Source organism: Chiloscyllium punctatum, chromosome 12 (genome assembly GCF_047496795.1).
Source record: "Chiloscyllium punctatum isolate Juve2018m chromosome 12, sChiPun1.3, whole genome shotgun sequence".
NCBI classification, from domain to species: domain Eukaryota; kingdom Metazoa; phylum Chordata; class Chondrichthyes; order Orectolobiformes; family Hemiscylliidae; genus Chiloscyllium; species Chiloscyllium punctatum.
In genome coordinates this window covers 66,036,023-66,053,397 of record NC_092750.1, presented here as the reverse complement: position 1 = coordinate 66,053,397, position 17,375 = coordinate 66,036,023, and the positions used below count along the sequence as shown (strand labels likewise).

The window sequence follows — 17,375 nt, the reverse complement described above, 5'->3', positions numbered from 1 at the left end:
TAGTAGATGGAACTTGCGCCTGGAGTTGGAGGAAGTAGGGGAGGTCCTTAATGAATACTTTGCTTCAGTATTCACTAGTGAGAGGGACCTTGTCCTTTATGATTCATATGCTCAAACAGGTTGATGTTAAGAAGGAGGATGCGCTGAAAATTTTGAAAAACATAAATATAGATAAATCCCCTGGGCCAGACGGGATATACCCTAGGTTTCTACGAGAAGAAAGGGAAGAGATTGGTGCACCTTTGGCAATGATCTTTGCGTCTTCACTGTCCACTGGAGTAGTGCCAGATGATTGGAGGGTGATAAATGTTATTCCCTTGTTCAAGAAAAGGATTAGGAATAATCCTGGGAATTATGGACCAGTCAGTCTCATGTCTGTGGTGGGCAAAGTATTGGAGGGGATTCTGAGAGATGGGATTTATGATTACTTGGAAAACCATAGTTTGATTAGAGATAGTCAGCTTGGCTTTGTGAGGGTCAGGCCATGCCTCACAAACCTTATTGAATTCTTTGAGGATGTGACAAAACACATTGATGAAGGTAGAGCAGTGGATGTGGTGTATATAGATTTTAGCAAGGTGCTTGATATGGTTCCCCATGGTAGGCTCATTCAGAAAGTAAGGAGGCAATGGGATATAGGGAAACCTGTCTGACTGGATACAGAATTGGCTGGTTCATAGAAGACAAAGGGTGGTGGTAGATGGAAAGTATTCAGCCTGGAGCTCAGTGACCAGTGGTGTCCCACACGGACCTGTTCTGGGACCTCTGTTCTTTGTGATTTTTATAAATGACTTAGGTGAGGAAGTGGAAGGATGGGTTAGTAAGTCTGCCGATGACACGAAGGTTGGAGGAATGGTGGATAGTGTGGAGGGCTGTTGTAGGTAGCAACGGGACATTGACAGGATGCAGAGCTGGGCTGAGAAATGACAGATGGGAGTTCAACTTGGAAATGTGTGAAGTGATTCATTTTGGAAGGTTGAATTTGAATGCAGAGTACAAGGTTAAAGGCAGGATTCTTGGGCAGTGTGGAGGAACAGAGGGATATTGGGGTCCATGTCCATAGATCCCTCAAAGCTGCCACCTAAGTTGATAGGGTTAAGAAGGTGTAAGGGGTGTTGGCTTTCATTAGCAGTGGGATTGAGTTTAAGAGCTGCAAGGTTATGCTGCAGCTCTGTCGAGCCCTGATTAGACCACACTTGGAATATTATGTTCAGTTTTGGTCAACTCATTATAGGAAGGATGTAGAAGCTTTAGAGAGGGTGCAGAGGAGATTTACCAGGATGCTGCCTGGACTGGAGGGAATGTCTTATTAAGAAAGGTTGAGGGAGCTAGGGCTTTTCTCATTGGAGCAAAGAAGGATGAGAGGTGACTTGATAGAGGTGTACAAGGTGATGACAGGCATAGATAGACTGGAGAGCCAGAGATTTTTTCCCTATGGCTGAAATGTCTATCAAGAGGGGGCATAATTTTAAGGTAACTGGAGGAAGCTCTTGGGGAGATGTCAGAGGTAGGTTCTTAACTCAGTGGTGGCTGCGTTGAACACACTGCCAGCAGTGGTAGTAAAGTCAGAGACATTTAACTGACTCTTGGATAGACACATGGAAGAATGAAGGGTATGTAGGTTAATGTTATCTTAGAGTTGGATAGAGAGACGGCACAACACAGAGGGCCGAAGGGCCTGTACTGTGCTGTTCTATGTTCTAAAGGTGCTCCTAATACAGTACGCTGAGCCAGAAGAGTTCTGAAGGACACCCACAATGTGGGCAGATTGAATTTGATATGAGACACTGGCATTCCTGATGACAGTGATCCACTGCTCGAATTTGTGGAACTGGGGTGAGAACATGAATGAAGTTGGCTGCTCTATCCTTTTTGGATGAACAGTCCAACATTGTCTGAGACCAATAAAAATAATAATACTGGGGGAAAACAGGCATCCATGAGAGTGCATTCAAGAAGGGACCATCAGTTGAAAGAGCAGAATACTAGAAGAAAAATCAAGATAGTTAAATTCAAATGAAAGTATATATAATGTGAAGAGAAAATACAGTAGATAGTCAAGGCTTATTATTATCTTTATCTCAATATGATTATAATCACACCACCACTTTATACATATTATCTGTTATTTGTGAGACAAAAGGGACTAGTATTAATCTATACCATGAAAGCTTTTTATTACAGTGAGTGAAAGAATTTTTGTGAAATCACGAGGAAATCAAAGCATTAAATAACTTGTTTCATTTATGAAAATATCCCCAACATCACCAAAGGATTATGTGTCGTGTGGGCACAGTAAGATCATCGTAGCCTTATGATCAGAGGAGGACTCAAAAGTAACCCAGCTCAGTAAATTGCAGCAGAGTTACAGACCCTCAGGAGTAAATTACAGGCTTGTGTTTCAATTGAGACATTAAATAGTTTATATGACATATAAAATAATAGACCCCTGGGAAGGCGCTATGGGCTGGAATTACAATCAGGCCGATTTAGGTTAGATCATGACCCACAGCTTTAAGATTAGATTACAACAGGCAGTTCCATCCAGGGTGCTCTTAAACATATATGTATGTATTTCATCAATCCTGGGGGATACAGCAGCAAATATGAAAGAAAAATTCAAGACAAAAGAAAGTACAAGGAAAAAAAGGAAGTAAAAATTCACCAAACACAGAAACTGAAGCAAAGATATGAGAGCAAATGAAAAAAAAAAGGGATTCTTAGCGTACAGGGACAGCTATTTTATGCACATTTTAAATGCCAATGCATTTTAGGATCAGGATAGTATCGCTTCAGAAATTCCGAATTTGCATACACTATTCATTTGGATAATACATGCATCCAAAACACAAAACTATTACCTTGTTGTCACCTCCGGAAACGGCCAAGATGTTCCCAGTGATGGACCAGCTGACGTGCCACACTACATCATTGAATTTGTGCAAGAGTTTGTGTGTCCATGTATTCCCAGTAGGGTCCTCACAGATCCAGATAAAAACTCGGCCATCCTGTGGAACCGGAGGTTAATCATTGAATCATACACCAAGTTACATCGTTGTAGCAACTTCAGCATAACAGAGAACCTCCTAAAGCATTATAAAGCAAAACGTGATGTCAAGTCACCGAAGGTGAGGTAAAGTAAAGCTTGATCAAAGAGGAAGGTTTTAAGGTATTTCTTACTGAAGGAAAGATAGGCGGAGAAGTTGAGGAAGGGAATTCCAAGGTTTAAGGAATTGAAAGCTGGTTGCACAGATGCCGACTGTGGAGTGATTAAAAATCAAGGATGGGCAGGAGGCCTGAAGCAGAGAAGCACAGACATTTTGTACGATGGGACATTAAAATAGATAGGGAAGGAAGGGAGAGGTGTTGGAGAACTTGAAACAAAAACAAGCTTTAAAATGAAATAATTGTATAACCAGGAGCCAATGTGGATCGGTCAGGGATGATGGGTGAAATGACTTGCTGCGATTCAGAACACAGGCAGTTTGTTGAATTCTGGATGGTCTCAAATTTACAATGTGTGGCATATGGGAAGTCAACCAGGAGTTCATGCAATATTCATGACTAGATTGAGCAAAGATATAGATTCCAGCAAAACAACTGTAAAAGCACCGAGTTCATCCGCATTTCCTGTACTCAGTACATCAAACCACCACAAGATATGGAGTTAAAAACAAAATGTAACCTTTTCCTTGTTCATCACACAGGTAGCAAAAAATGGTCTTACAATCTAAGATCTGAACATACAAATCTAAATCAGAAAGGTGATCGGGGTTTCAGTTTCCTGCTGGCAAGCTGAAGTATTCTTGGGTGAAAATCTCATATTTATCAGAAAAAGTGACACCCACATCTCACTCACTACATTTACAATTCCCAGCAGAGTTCTTTATTTGCATATAAAGTCTGACATGGTGACTTCTTAATCTTATTTGAGGGCTAGTTTTTAAATTGAAGGCTGCAGACCTCTGCTACTTGGCAAACGGAGGGCAGTAAAGCAGTGGAACCCCAGCGCTTGCAAGTTCTCCTCTGAGCCCCACACACTATCGCTGACTTGCAAGTATTATGCTGCCCTTTCACTGTGGCTGAGTCAAAATGCTGGAACTCTCTTCCCAACAATACTGTGGGTGCACCTCTGCCACAACCGCTCCAACATCACCACTCCATGGTAATTAAGGATGAGCAGGAAATGCTGGGTGAGCCATTGTTGTCCACATCACTTGAAACAATTTTTCAAAATAAAAATAACTTCATCCATTCCTCTTTATAAGTGAAAATTACCAACATGTTAGGAACTAGTCATATGTGGCTAACTGGGTACCCAGATGCTGCTGATTCCAAAACGATAACATAGTGGTAGATATTGTCTTCATTCATGTTGTTTCCACACTCATTCATGTGGTGATGCATCAAAGGCCATGTGTATATTTGTCGATCAAATAATATTAAAATCAAAGCGAGAGCTTTTCTTGATTATTAATTACTTTACAAATTGATGTTTATTCAGTAAATACACACACATGGAATATATTTACCTGCTGTGCAAAATTGTACAGGCATTGTATGCAGATGAGTATTGCATGTGGAAAATTAGCTATTTGGATAACATAGCTTTTTCAGCTCCACAGTCTTTAACTCTTTTCTATCACACCAGCCTAGATGGCATGCACAGGTTGTCCTACTAGCAAGACAACACTCGTTTTGCTATACAGGACTGCTTCACCATTGAACTATCTAGGTTTTGCTGAAAAACATTCCAAGGGTGTGACTTCTTAGCCCCCACCATTTTGTGGTGCGAAGTTTCAGAGGGCTTGTACATGAAATAGTCAGTGCTCTCAATGCAATTCCTCACTTGAAGTAAAGATGCCCTGTCGGTCTGAACCTTTCTGTATTATTTGTGATCAGAGAGGAGTGTCAGCAAAAAAAAAAAGCAGCACAGAACTGCACACAGTTCCAATAACGTGCACTATCTTCACTTTGGTTATTTCCCACATTCCTCCCCGAATAAAATACAGCAAGCCTTAACTCACCACACCTATAAATCCCTGTCAACCTTTGCTGAAGGTGCAGATTGCACAGATTCACTTCAGTATCATACACAGTACTTACCTGCGAGCAGCTGGCAATGGTGCTTGTGGGAAGTCCAATCGATGGAGCCCAGGCAACATCCCGAACCCAGTCGCTGTGGGCTTCAAGCTTTTGATCCTCTTTCCACTGACCGTCCTCTTCTCTGCAGAAGACAAAAATAATCAAGTCGGACAAAACTTTTTTTTTCTTAAATTTCAAAGGAGAAAGCTCAAATCAAAAGTGCGAAACATTGGTGAATGTAATTTTCTCAATGAATATGTGGAATGTCCAAAATAAATTTCAAATATTGATAGTCACAGGTGAGGTGCCAGAAGACTGGAGGTTGGCAAACGTGGTGCTACTGTTTAAGGGTGGAAAGGACAAGCCAGGGAACTATAAACCAGTGAGCCTGACCTCGGTGATGGGCAAGTTGTTGGAGTGAATCCTGAGGGACAGGATGTACATGTATTTGGAAAGGCAAGGACTGATTAGGGATAGTCAACATGGCTTTGTGCGTGAGAAATCATGTCTCACAAAGTTGATTGAGTGTTTTGAAGATGTAGCAAAGAGGATTGATGAGGGCAGAGCGGGAGATGTGAGCTATACGTAATGCATTCGACAAGGTTCCCCATGGGAGACTGATTAGCAAGATTAGATCTCACAGAATACAGGGAGAACTAGCCATTTGCATACAGAACTGGTTCAAAGGTAGAAGACAGAGGGTGGTGGTGGAGGGTTGTTTTTCAGACTGGAGGCCTGTGACCAGTGGAGTGCCACAAGGATCGGTGCTGGGTCCTCCTCTACTTCTTGTCATCTACAGTTTGCAGATGACACCAAAATTGGAGATGTGGTGGACAGCGAAGAAGGTTACCTCAGATTACAACAGGATCTTGATCAGATGGGCCAATGGGCTGAGATGTGGCAGATGGAGTTTAATTTTGGGAAAGCAAATCTTAGCAGGACTTATACGCTTAATGGTAAGGACCTAGGAAGTGTTGCTGAACAAAGAGACCTCAGAGTGCAGGTTCATAGCTCCTTGAGAGTGGAGTCACAGGTAGATAGGATAGTGAAGGTGGCGTTTGGTATGCTTTCCTTTATTGGTCAGAGTATTGAACACAGGAGCTGAGAGGTCATGTTGCAGCTGTACAGGACATTGGTTAGGCCACTGTTGGAATATTGTGTGCAATTCTGGTCTCCTTCCTATTGGAAAGATGTGAAACTTGAAAGGGTTCAGAAAAGATTCACAAGGATGTTGCCATGGGTTGGAGGATTTGAGCTACAGGGAGAGGCTGAACAGGCTGGGGCTGTTTTCACCGGGGCATCAGAGGCTGAGGGATGAGCTTATAGAGGTTTACAAAATTATGAGGGGCAAGGATAGGATAAATAGACAAGGTCTTTTCCCTGGGGTCAGAGAGTCCAGAACTAGAGGGCATAAGTTTAGGATGAGAGGAGAAAGATATAAAAGAGAACTATGGGGCAACCTTTTCATGCAGAGGGTGGCATGTGTATGGAATGAGCTGCCAGAGGAAGTGGTGGAGGCTGGTACAATTGCAACATTTAAGAGGCATTTGGAAGGGTATATCAATAGCAAGGGTTTGGAGGGACATGGGCTGGGTGCTGGCAGGTGGGACTTGTTTGTGTTGGGATATCTGGTTGGCAAGGACGGGTTGGACCGAAGGGCCTGTTTCCATGCTGTACGTCTCTATGACTCTATAAATGGAGCTTTTAAATTGTGCATTTGATATTGTCAAACATCTCAAGGTGCTTCTCCATTATTGTAATCATAATAATGGGACAGAGGAGGGACAATTCAGACATAACCAGAAACTTGGTCAAAGGGGTAAATTAATGATGGAGAGGTTGAGGAGGGAACTCCAGAGTTGACAGCCTGAACAGTTGAAGGTATGACTATCATCATGGCTGAACCACACCATCAGAAAGGTTACCATCAAGTATGTTTATCACATTGATTCCTGTCATATAAATAAAAGCAGAATTCTGTGGATGCTGGGAATGAGAAATAAAAACAGAAAATGCAGGAGAAACTCAGCAGGTCTGGCAGCAGTTGTGGAGAGATAAAACAGAGTTAATGTTTTGAGTCTAATTTGACTCTTCTCAAGAGTCATAGTGGCCATCGTTTACAGACTCAGAGTTTCTTCACCATCTTTTGATTAATTTCCAACTCTCAATATTTATTGACTGAAAATTTTTGAGAGAAATATTGATTAAAAAAATGAAACTTTAAGCTCCACAGTATATCAGTAAGATTTATTAATGACTGGTAGTTAACCAGGGTGTGAACAAACGTACAAATTAGAATCTATTCAACCCCTCTAACCTGCCTGCCATTCGATAATGTATTGGCTGATCAGACTGTGGCTTCAATTCCACTTTCTGCCTGCCCCATGATAAATTTGAACTCTTGTTCGTTAAACAAGGTAGCACCACATAGTGAGAGTCAACAGCAGTCAAGAAAAGGTCAGAAGGAGAGTGAGGGACAAATGGAAGGCTGAAGATGACATTGCAACACTGCAGAACATGAAAGCATGTTTCTCTGTCTGACAAACCAATGCCACATGGAATCCCCTGGGTCTGATGACACTGACCTGACCCAACCCTCCCAGTCCCCTGCTGTGTCTCTCTTACACTAGCTGGCATTATACTAATGTAACACCCCAACTAGCAACACAGAACTAAACTATAACAATCTTGTATACTGAGGTAGATACAAAAATAAACGAACATGCTTTTACTTTGATGTACCCTGCGTCAGGGAGTGTGGCACTGTGCCAGGTGGACCAGAGAGACTCAGCTTTGAACACAGCCTAGAAAAAAAACATGCTTCCAGCCACCTTACACCTATCCCTACCCCCATTCCTAATCTTTGACAGCTTCTGCTCAACACCTTCTTGACTCAATTCAGGTCCTGCAGAATAATACATCACTCATTTATTAGGTGTAATGGCCAAGAGTTAATATCTTCTGTACTTGAGCTAACTAATAATGTATTTTTGACTCGCACAGAAACAGAATTAAAATAATCCATCAATGTCTTCAATTATCAATCCTTCATTGATGTTAAAGAGGCAACTTACAACGACAGCACTGATTCCCCCTTCCCTCAAATCCATATAGCAGCTCCTGGATTTATGCAACCTTAGGCTAGAGATTCCACATACATTTTCAAGAATTTCATCACCTCAGTGATTTTAATGTTTCTTGGCTTCCAGTTGGTTGAAGACAGGCTTGAACCCGCCCTCACTCCTTTCCAGACTCCTCCTTTGACCCTCTTTGTAGCCTCCTCTTTCCATTAACCCTCTGTGCAGCCTGCTCCTTTCTCCCCCCTCTATTTTTCCTTCCAACTCCTGCCCTGCCACCTCTTGCAGCTACCAGCTTTCTTTCACCACCTCCCATTGTAACTTCCTCCTTTCTCAGCCCCATTCTCTCCGCCTGCAGCTGATGGCAGCGATCCCAGGGACCCAGTTTCTGATATAATGAAAACCAACCCGAGGACCAGAGCCGACTCAATGCACCCTCAAGGTGTGGATCCAGTATAACGCGTGGGAGGTGCTCTTAGACTGGTCAAATCTTACTCAGTAAGTTAAATGAAAATAAATACCACTCCATAGACTTAATCGTTTACCTTTTTAAATCAAGTCTTGTTCCGAATACTGCACTACTGAGCCATAAACACAGGCATTATTATCTGGTTTGCTGATCTTTCTTTTATGCTACTTCCACAACCACCCCTCCCCTTTCCACTCCCATCTCATTCACAGAATATCCTTTCATTGCCAGTCTCCATCTAAGGAGGGAACCAACCATCCACAGTGAGCAGAATGACCAAAACGTACTTCCATATCTTGACCAGATTGTCACAGCCTCCCGACACAAATCGCTTGACATAGTTTGGCTTCTGCCCTGAAGGCTGGTCCACAAGACTGCCAGGTACAACTGCTGGAGCCCAACTGACAGCATTGCAACCGATCTGTCACGAGAGAAAGAAACGGAGAGAAATTGACATTGTGTGAGCTCGCGCATCCTCTTCCTGTCCAACAACTTCACTCAAGGCCCAACATTGAAAGTAAAAGCTTCACATAGTCACGCACAATTCTAGGCTGAATGTAAACGGACGCATAGTTCCCCTCTCAATACTCCTGGAGAAAACACTAATATTGTCACTGACAAAGTCACTGACATTGACTTTATGCACGTAAATATATTACCAGTCATCACATTTTGCTGCAGAAGTAACCAAACTTTTCTCCAGAAACTGCTGTGATCTTGATCAGAGGTTTTGCTGTAGTTTTTAAGAGTAACTTGAGTTTTTTTTTCCCGTAAAAATGGACTGTTTGTTTTAAAATATGTGATTTGAGACCGTGCTGCCTATAACTCATCAACTGATGTCAGTGTTAACAGTCACTCCAAAAATAAATGCTTCTTACCGTGTGCGCGTTGCTGATTTTCTTCATTTCCCACTGATCGTCGCCGGAATATGAAAGCACCGAGATTGCACCATCAGAGCTACCACAGACAAGGATCAATCCAAATTCGTGAGGTGCCCAGCACAACGAGTTGACTGGAACAAGAAAACCAGAACATCTCAGTTCTATATCATGCCCCTTTAACTTTATAACAGTGGCTTTTGTACAAGATCAAAAGCATAAAGCATCCATGTAGTCACCAAGGGGAAATAACTCCATGGATATTGCTGGAAAAAGGCATATTTTGCTGATACTTTTTATCTTGAACGCATCAGGACAATTTGTCAGCATATTAATTTAAAGATCAACAACATTTTTTTTGTACTGCATGAGCAGAGCATGCTGATTGGATGGCAAGGGCATTGTTGGGTACAGGTGTTACCCTGCAGAATTCACCAATTAGATGATGACTTATAGTTAAATCACCAAACCAGGTAGGCTAACTCTGATAGGGCAAGGCATTGTTCTGAGGAATGAACCAGAAAATGGCTGTTGCCAACTTTGCTCAGTTGAAACAGGTCTAACACTTGTACATGTCGTTTTCGTTGAAAAGAACAGGGCTCTGTAAACTAGTCTATGTAGCAACTTACATCAGGGATTAGCAGTGTACAAGTTATTAATATTAACCAGTCGGCTCCAGGACCTGAGTCCTGTCCTAATCTACACTACTTTCTTCCATGTTGAACTATCAGAGTGACACAGGAACAAATATTCAGTTCTTCTTGCTTGTTGAACTATACGATTGGAATATGGCTGATCAAGATGTAACCCCCAGTTACGCATCTTGGCTCCTAACTTTTAATACTCATATGCAAGAAAAACAAATCTATCAATCTCTTTTTAATGGCAAGATCTAAGCCCTTTTTAGTTCCTGCAAGAAATTCTTTAATCATGGAGTCCATATCTGCTCCTGGAAACTTGAAATTTTCGTTAAACCGGTCTTGATTGCAATCTTGGTGTCAATGTGACACAGAAGTAAGCATGTAAGTACCCAACCACGCTATCATTAAGATTAAGATCATTAACAGACAATCATTGTTTCAATGTATAATTTCAGTTACATCACACTGTAAATTTTTGCTATAAATTCTGTGTTAGGATTGAGCCCTCCACTATCACCTGATGAAGGAGCGTCGCTCCGAAAACTAGTGTGCCTCCAATTAAACCTGTTGGACTATAACCTGGTGTTGTGTGATTTTTTAACATCATTAAGATCAGCCACTTCCAACACTGTTACAGAAACCGATGCTGCCCTGCAGAGCGCTTTTGCTGTTGACATGCTCATCTTTTCCTGTCATCTTTCAAGCCAACCATCCTAACGCATCTTTTGCCTTCAAATTTAAGCTCCTCCAAACCTTTGCACCTACTCAATGCAACATTTTGATTTTAAAATTGACATTGTTGCTTTCAAATCCCTCCCATGGCCTTGTCCCTCTCAAGTTCTGTTACCCCCTCCAGGTCTATATTCACTCCCTCAATTTTTGCCTCTGGTATATCTTGATTTTACTTGCTCCACCATTGGCAGGGGTGGCTTCAGCCACCATGGCTCTCATCTCTGGAATTTCATTCCCAAACCTCCACTCCCTTTCGCCTTTTAAGGCGCTCCCTAAATCTGTGTCTTTGGCCAAACTTTTAATCACCTAATTTAATTCTTACACAACCCATTTCAGAGCCATTCGTGAAACTGTTCCCTCTTCCCTGGGCTCTGCTTCAAAGGACTTCTGGATCATAGTGGCAAGAGTGTTCCCTAATCCAGCTGAACAGTCAAACAACAAGAATGCAGTTACTCACACTTAAACTGGAGCTGTGATTGACTACAAGCAATTTACTTAAGTTGTAAAGTGTCAATTGTTAAGCCATTGGAAGTCAGAAAGCATTGGGAGATATTGTCCTGAAGCATCAACTCACCAGCTTAGATCCTTCATATGCATGCTGATTTGTGGACTTCAAACACACCACCAACCCCAAACCCATACCTCACTTACTTCCTTAAATATTACCCTTGGATTGACCGAGATCTGCAGCTGAGCTTTGAAAGCGCCAAGTACTAGGGTCTGACTGTCAGCTGTGGAGGTTGCCCTGCCATTCACCCCATTCGTGTAGAAACCTGGCCCAGAAGAAAGTCACTTGGACCATCATGACGGTGCTGGAATTTACTTTGCTTTTCCTCCTGCACATCCCTCACCCTTAAGTACCTACCCAAATCTCTTGTGTAAGGGACTGGATTGGATTGTTTTTAGGATTATTAATTGAAATGAGGCTGGATTGAAATGCTAGGAGTTTTGCAATTTGAAGACCAAGTGCAGCACATCGTTAACCGGGCAGTGCAATGGTCTTTTTGAAGTGGCAAGGGAGAGAATTTGAAATGGGGCAGCACAGAGGCTTTTGAGTTGGGGAAATTCTGTCTGCTGACAGCCCTCTTGTTACAAAGCTGCAGGAGAGCAGAAAACACCCAGAGACTGAAAACTGAAAGAATCCACCTCTTCCTCTATGTGGGGAAAACTAACATAGCTTAAAATAAATAATTCTAACCAGAAAAAAACCTAGGTCTGCTTAAGTGAAGAGTGACCACTGCTTCAGTGGTCATATCATCAGTGCTAAGCTTCAAGGTGAGCTCTGTGGGACAATGTAAACATCCTTGAGATCTAGTCTTTAATCTTTGGTATTTTGTTTGTTTATATATATTTTTTCCACATATACTATGTGTCCAACCACCTGAGTACGTAGGTATTTTGAAATTTTGGACAGGCATATCTTAAGTGCATCGTAGTAGATTAAAATTCTTTTCTTTTCTCTGCCTTTTGTTATATGTGTAACAATAAATAGTGTTATTTTCTTTAATGCAGAACTCTGGCGCAAATTGCTTTTGTCCCGAATGGCATTCAGTCAGGCAAATTGCTCACCTTGGTGGTCTAATTAGAGTTTTATCCATTTTCTGATGGCTTGTGGAACAGTAGGGTATGATTGTCAGTGCATTCTTCCTAATTGGGCCATAACACTTTCAAAAATGATTTATGAAATCAGCTTCAAGTGTCTTTTCAGGTGGAACACTCCAAAGCCTGTCAAAGCTCAGTGAAAACAGTTCCCATCTGCCCACTTGTCCTTTTGACAATGACTCTTAATGCTGGAGCTCTAATGATTGACTCACTCAACTCAGATTTTTTTTTTAATCTGCTCAATCAGAATCATCCTCTTCTTGAAAATTCTATTCAGTTACTTCTTAAGCTATGCTCCAAAATGAACAGTAATAACTCTTCCAACCACCCCTCGTATTCCTGCTGCTATCTTTGGCCGTTCTCTCTGTACTCTTACTAAAACCTTTAGGACAAAAATAAAAGTGTGGGACTAATGATAATTTCTTGTTCAAAAATCAAGGACAGGCATAATAGGTCAAATGGTCACTTCCTGTGCTGTACACTTTATGATCTCAAGTGGCGTTTACAATTTTGGCATCACCCTTAATGGCATCTCTCAAGATGGCTCAAGAAGGAATTATAAAAGCAAAATACTGCAGATGTTGGAAATCAGGAACAAACAGAGAATACTGGAGAAACTCAGTAGCATTATTGGAGACAGTAAACATAGTTAATGTTGAGTCAGGGAGGACTTCTTCTGAACTGAATAAATTCTGAAGTCAATAGACAATAGACAAGAGACAATAGATGCAGGAGTAGGCCATTCTGCCCTTCGAGCCTGCACCGCCATTCAATATGATCATGGCTGATCATTCCTAATCAGTATCCTGTTCCAGCCTTATCTCCATACCCCTTGACTCCACTATCTTTAAGAGCTCTATCCAATTCTTTCTTAAAAGAATCCAGAGACTGGGCCTCCACTGCCCTCTGGGGCAGAGCATTCCACACAGCCACCACTCTCTGGGTGAAGTAGTTTCTCCTCATCTCTGTCCTAAATGGTCTACCCCGTATTTTTAAGTTGTGTCCTCTGGTTCGGCACTCCCCCATCAACGGAAATATGTTCCCTCCTGCCAGAGTGTCCAGTCCTTTCATAAGCCTATATGTTTCAATCAGATCCCCTCTCAGTCTTCTAAACTCAAGGGTATACAAGCCCAGTCGCTTCAGTCTTTCCGTGTAAGGCAATCCTGCCATTCCAGGAATTGACCTCGTGAACCTACGCTGCACTCCCTCAATAGCCAGAATGTCTTTCCTCAAATTTGGAGACCAGAACTGTACACAGTACTCCAGGTGTGGTCTCACCAGGGCCCTGTACAGCTGCAGAAGCACCTCTTTGCTTCTATACTCAATCCCTCTTGTTATGAAGGCCAGCATGCTATTAGCCTTCTTCACGACCTGCTGTACCTGCATGCTTGCCTTCATTGACTGGTGGACAAGAACACCCAGATCTCTCTGAACAGCCCCTTTACCTAATTTGATACCATTGAGGTAGTAATCTGCCTTCCTGTTCTTGCCACCAAAGTGGATAACCAGACATTTATCCACATTAAACTGCATCTGCCATGCTTCTGCCCACTCACCTAACTTGTCCAGGTCACCCTGTAATCCCCTAACATCCTCATCACATTTCACCCTACCGCCTAGCTTTGTGTCATCAGCAAATTTGCTAATGTTATTGCTGATACCATCTTCTATATCATTTACATATATTGTGAAAAGCTGCGGTCCCAGCACGGATCCCTGCGGTACCCCGCTGGTCACTGCCTGCCATTTCGAAATGGAGCCGTTAATCACTACCCTTTGTTTCCTATTAGCCAACCAATTCTCTATCCAATCTAGTACTTTGCCCCCAATCCCGTGCGCCCTAATTTTACTCACTAACCTCTTGTGTGGGACTTCATACTAAACTCGAAATGTTAACTTGGTTTCTCTCTCCACAGATGCTGCCAGAGCTGAGTTTCGCTTAGCACTTTGTGTTTGTTTCAAGAAGTAATTACTTGGTTTTGCTTCACCAACAGCTTTTTGAATATGAAGCAAAATGCTCATTGTCAGCTAAAAATGTGGATAATGTTCTCTTGTAATTATTTTGTCCCTCAAAAGAGAACTGGTTTAGTTTGCTTTGCTTCTTCCAAAGATCAGAATATCTGTCATGGATACCCTTTGGCACAATCCTCTTCACTGACATTCATACTTTTCAGAAAAGCATAGCAATGACAAGACATAATGTAGCGGACTTATGCTTTCTGACATAATCATTCCTCTTGGTCAATGTAAATGCAATAAACATGTTGCTTATCTTTGGACCTGCTTTGATTAAGCATGAAAAGATAAATTAGAACTAACAAAATGATCTACGTCAATTGTTCACTCTGTAAACGGCTAATTCCTCGGAAACAGAGGTTAAAAGAGACAGTTAGAAAGGAAAAGGGAACTAGGGAGGAATTTTATCGGCTGGAAAAGTTAGGCGAGCTGTAGCAAGATAAGTCACTGATGTGCACAGTATAAATGGATTAGGAACAACTTGATGGCTTTTTGGAGAGAAAAAGCGTCATGAATGTTTACAGTAGGATCGTTCTCCAAAGAAACATTTCTTTTGATCTTCTTGATTCTAAAAAGACTTTTGTTGCATTACATTATGTTCGACCCAACTCATTCTGTCGCAGAATCAATGACCATTTTTCGAAAAGTTAAATACTGCAGGTGCTGGAAATTTGAAATAAAACCACTAAATGCTAAAAATACTCGGCAGATCTTACAGTAACCATGAAGAGCAAAACAGAGTTAATGTTTCTGGTCATTTAAATGAGAACTTTCCACTTGCACACCATGCTGTGTCATAAGCAGGCTCCTCAGGGCAGATTTCTACTGACACAGAAGAAGTTATTTTGAGATGTACAAGTCTTGGCAAACTCCCTTCCAGCTGAGATTAAATGGCTGAGTGAAGTCTCATGTTTCAGCAGAAGTATGTAGTTTTTTTTAAGAACAATGTTTCCTTGGAATAGTGCCTTCACTTTTAGGCAGTATCAGCATTGAACACTTCAGTCAGGTCAATATTGTTAGGTGAATAAAACTTCCTGTATACTGATTATTTATTGTTCATTGGTCTATGCTCCTCTACTTGGCTTGTACGTGGAAAGGTTTTCACAACTAAACAATTGTGCTATTTTTCCAATTCCCACGCAGGCAAACCTGTTATGGAGCTTTCAGTCTAATAATAATATTCAATCTTGCTGCTTCAATCGAACTCTTTACGCAAAACCATAACAGAGCATATTACTCAGCCTTTTCACTGCATTGTGTGTACAGTTATGCATTATAAATATGATGCTAAAAATGCATCACTGAACAGGCACAGGACTATCTAAGGAGGCAACAAATCCTGGGAACTAATAACAGATATGAGGAAAGGTTGCGGTCCTGAAGCAGAATTTCTGGATCTAAAAAAAAGATTGAAGAACAGGATCTCAAATGGGACAGTTATGGATTACTCCCAGGGTGTCACATGCAAGTGCGCACACAACAGGAAGATAACGCAAGTGAAAAAATTGTTGTTAACACTGGTGCAGGAGGGAGTATTCAGATTTCTGGGACATTGGGACTGCTCTGGACAGGGAGATCTTGCGTACAAGCCAATAAGAGGGACATGACAAAGGTATGTTTAATGCCCTTGCAAAGGTTAAATGGTACCATGGAGAGGTTCTAAACTAACTTGGCAGGGACAGGAGCATCAGGACACAGAGGTGGGGAGCAAAGGTGCATATAAACCTTGGAAGGCCAAAGAGTAATGGGACAAACAACAGTGTTAAAAAGAACAGAAATTAGATGGAGGAAAAAGCAAAGCCAACTAGCAGAGCATTGGAATGCATGTTGTGAGCAGAATTTGTCCAATGAAATAGAGGCTAATAATAGAGACCTGACTGGATTTCGAACTAAATATTCCAGGCGATAATGTAATTATGAGTAAAGGACAGGAGAGGCCGTAGTGTTGAAGGAGGATAACATGACATTTTCGCAGGGCAATGATACTTGAGGGGATTCAAACATTGAAACTCCTCCATTAGAGTTAAAAGACAGAAAAGGAGTTGCCCACATTGCAGGCTATTGGAATTCCAGTTGGGGTCGATGACTTGTCATAGGGACAGGGGTATGAGATGTCCAGTTTTCTCCCCCTCTAACCTGGAGAGGCAACAATTGGTGCCACGCCACTTGCAGTGCTGCACCATTGGGAGAGCTCTGCGGCACGTTGGCACAGTGGTTAGCACTGCTGCCTCACAGCGCCGGAGACCCGGGTTCAATTCCCGCCTCAGGCGACTGACTGTGTGGAGTTTGCACATTCTCCCCGTGTCTGCGTGGGTTTCCTCCGGGTGCTCCGGTTTCCTCCCACAGTCCAAAGATGTGCAGGTCAGGTGAATTGGCCATGCTAAATTGCCCGTAGTGTTAGGTAAGGGGTAGATGTAGGGGTATGGGTGGGTTGCGCTTTGGCGGGGCGGTGTGGACTTGTTGGGCCGAAGGACCTGTTTCCATACTGTAAGTAATCTAATGACATCATCAAAACACCCAGGTGATGATTCCCACTTTAACCCCATTTTCAAGACTGCCTCAATTTGTAGGAAGGCTGAATCCCAATGCAGTTAAAACAGCAGCTTATTTCTTATGGGCTGTAAGGAACTACCTATGTCAGCTTTAACATTACAGAACAAATCAGACTGCCTTCTCCAGGATAAGCCAACTTAGCAAAAGCTTACACTACCTCACCAGTCTCATACAAAAAAGGAGTAGGAAATATGCCCAGGGCATTTGCCAATCCTATCTTTACTCTCTATCACCAACAATTGCACACATCAAATCTGGTAAAATCTCACTGGTTAGTTTATGCTGGATTGCTCAATCAGCCAACAAAAACAAAATCCAGCTA

General features: G+C 42.1%; 1 protein-coding gene across 1 annotated transcript in view; it reads right to left on the bottom strand.

Moving 5' to 3' along the window:
• Nucleotides 1–17,375, bottom strand: part of sec13 (SEC13 homolog, nuclear pore and COPII coat complex component) — a 42,330-nt gene that overhangs the window by 5,524 nt on the left and 19,431 nt on the right. The window contains exons 5-8 of the mRNA XM_072582687.1: nucleotides 9,510–9,643; nucleotides 8,919–9,052; nucleotides 5,107–5,227; nucleotides 2,862–3,008 (exon numbers count right to left, since the gene is read on the bottom strand). Of these exons, the coding sequence (XP_072438788.1) occupies nucleotides 2,862–3,008; nucleotides 5,107–5,227; nucleotides 8,919–9,052; nucleotides 9,510–9,643 (536 nt within the window). The remainder of the gene's footprint in view (nucleotides 1–2,861; nucleotides 3,009–5,106; nucleotides 5,228–8,918; nucleotides 9,053–9,509; nucleotides 9,644–17,375) is intronic.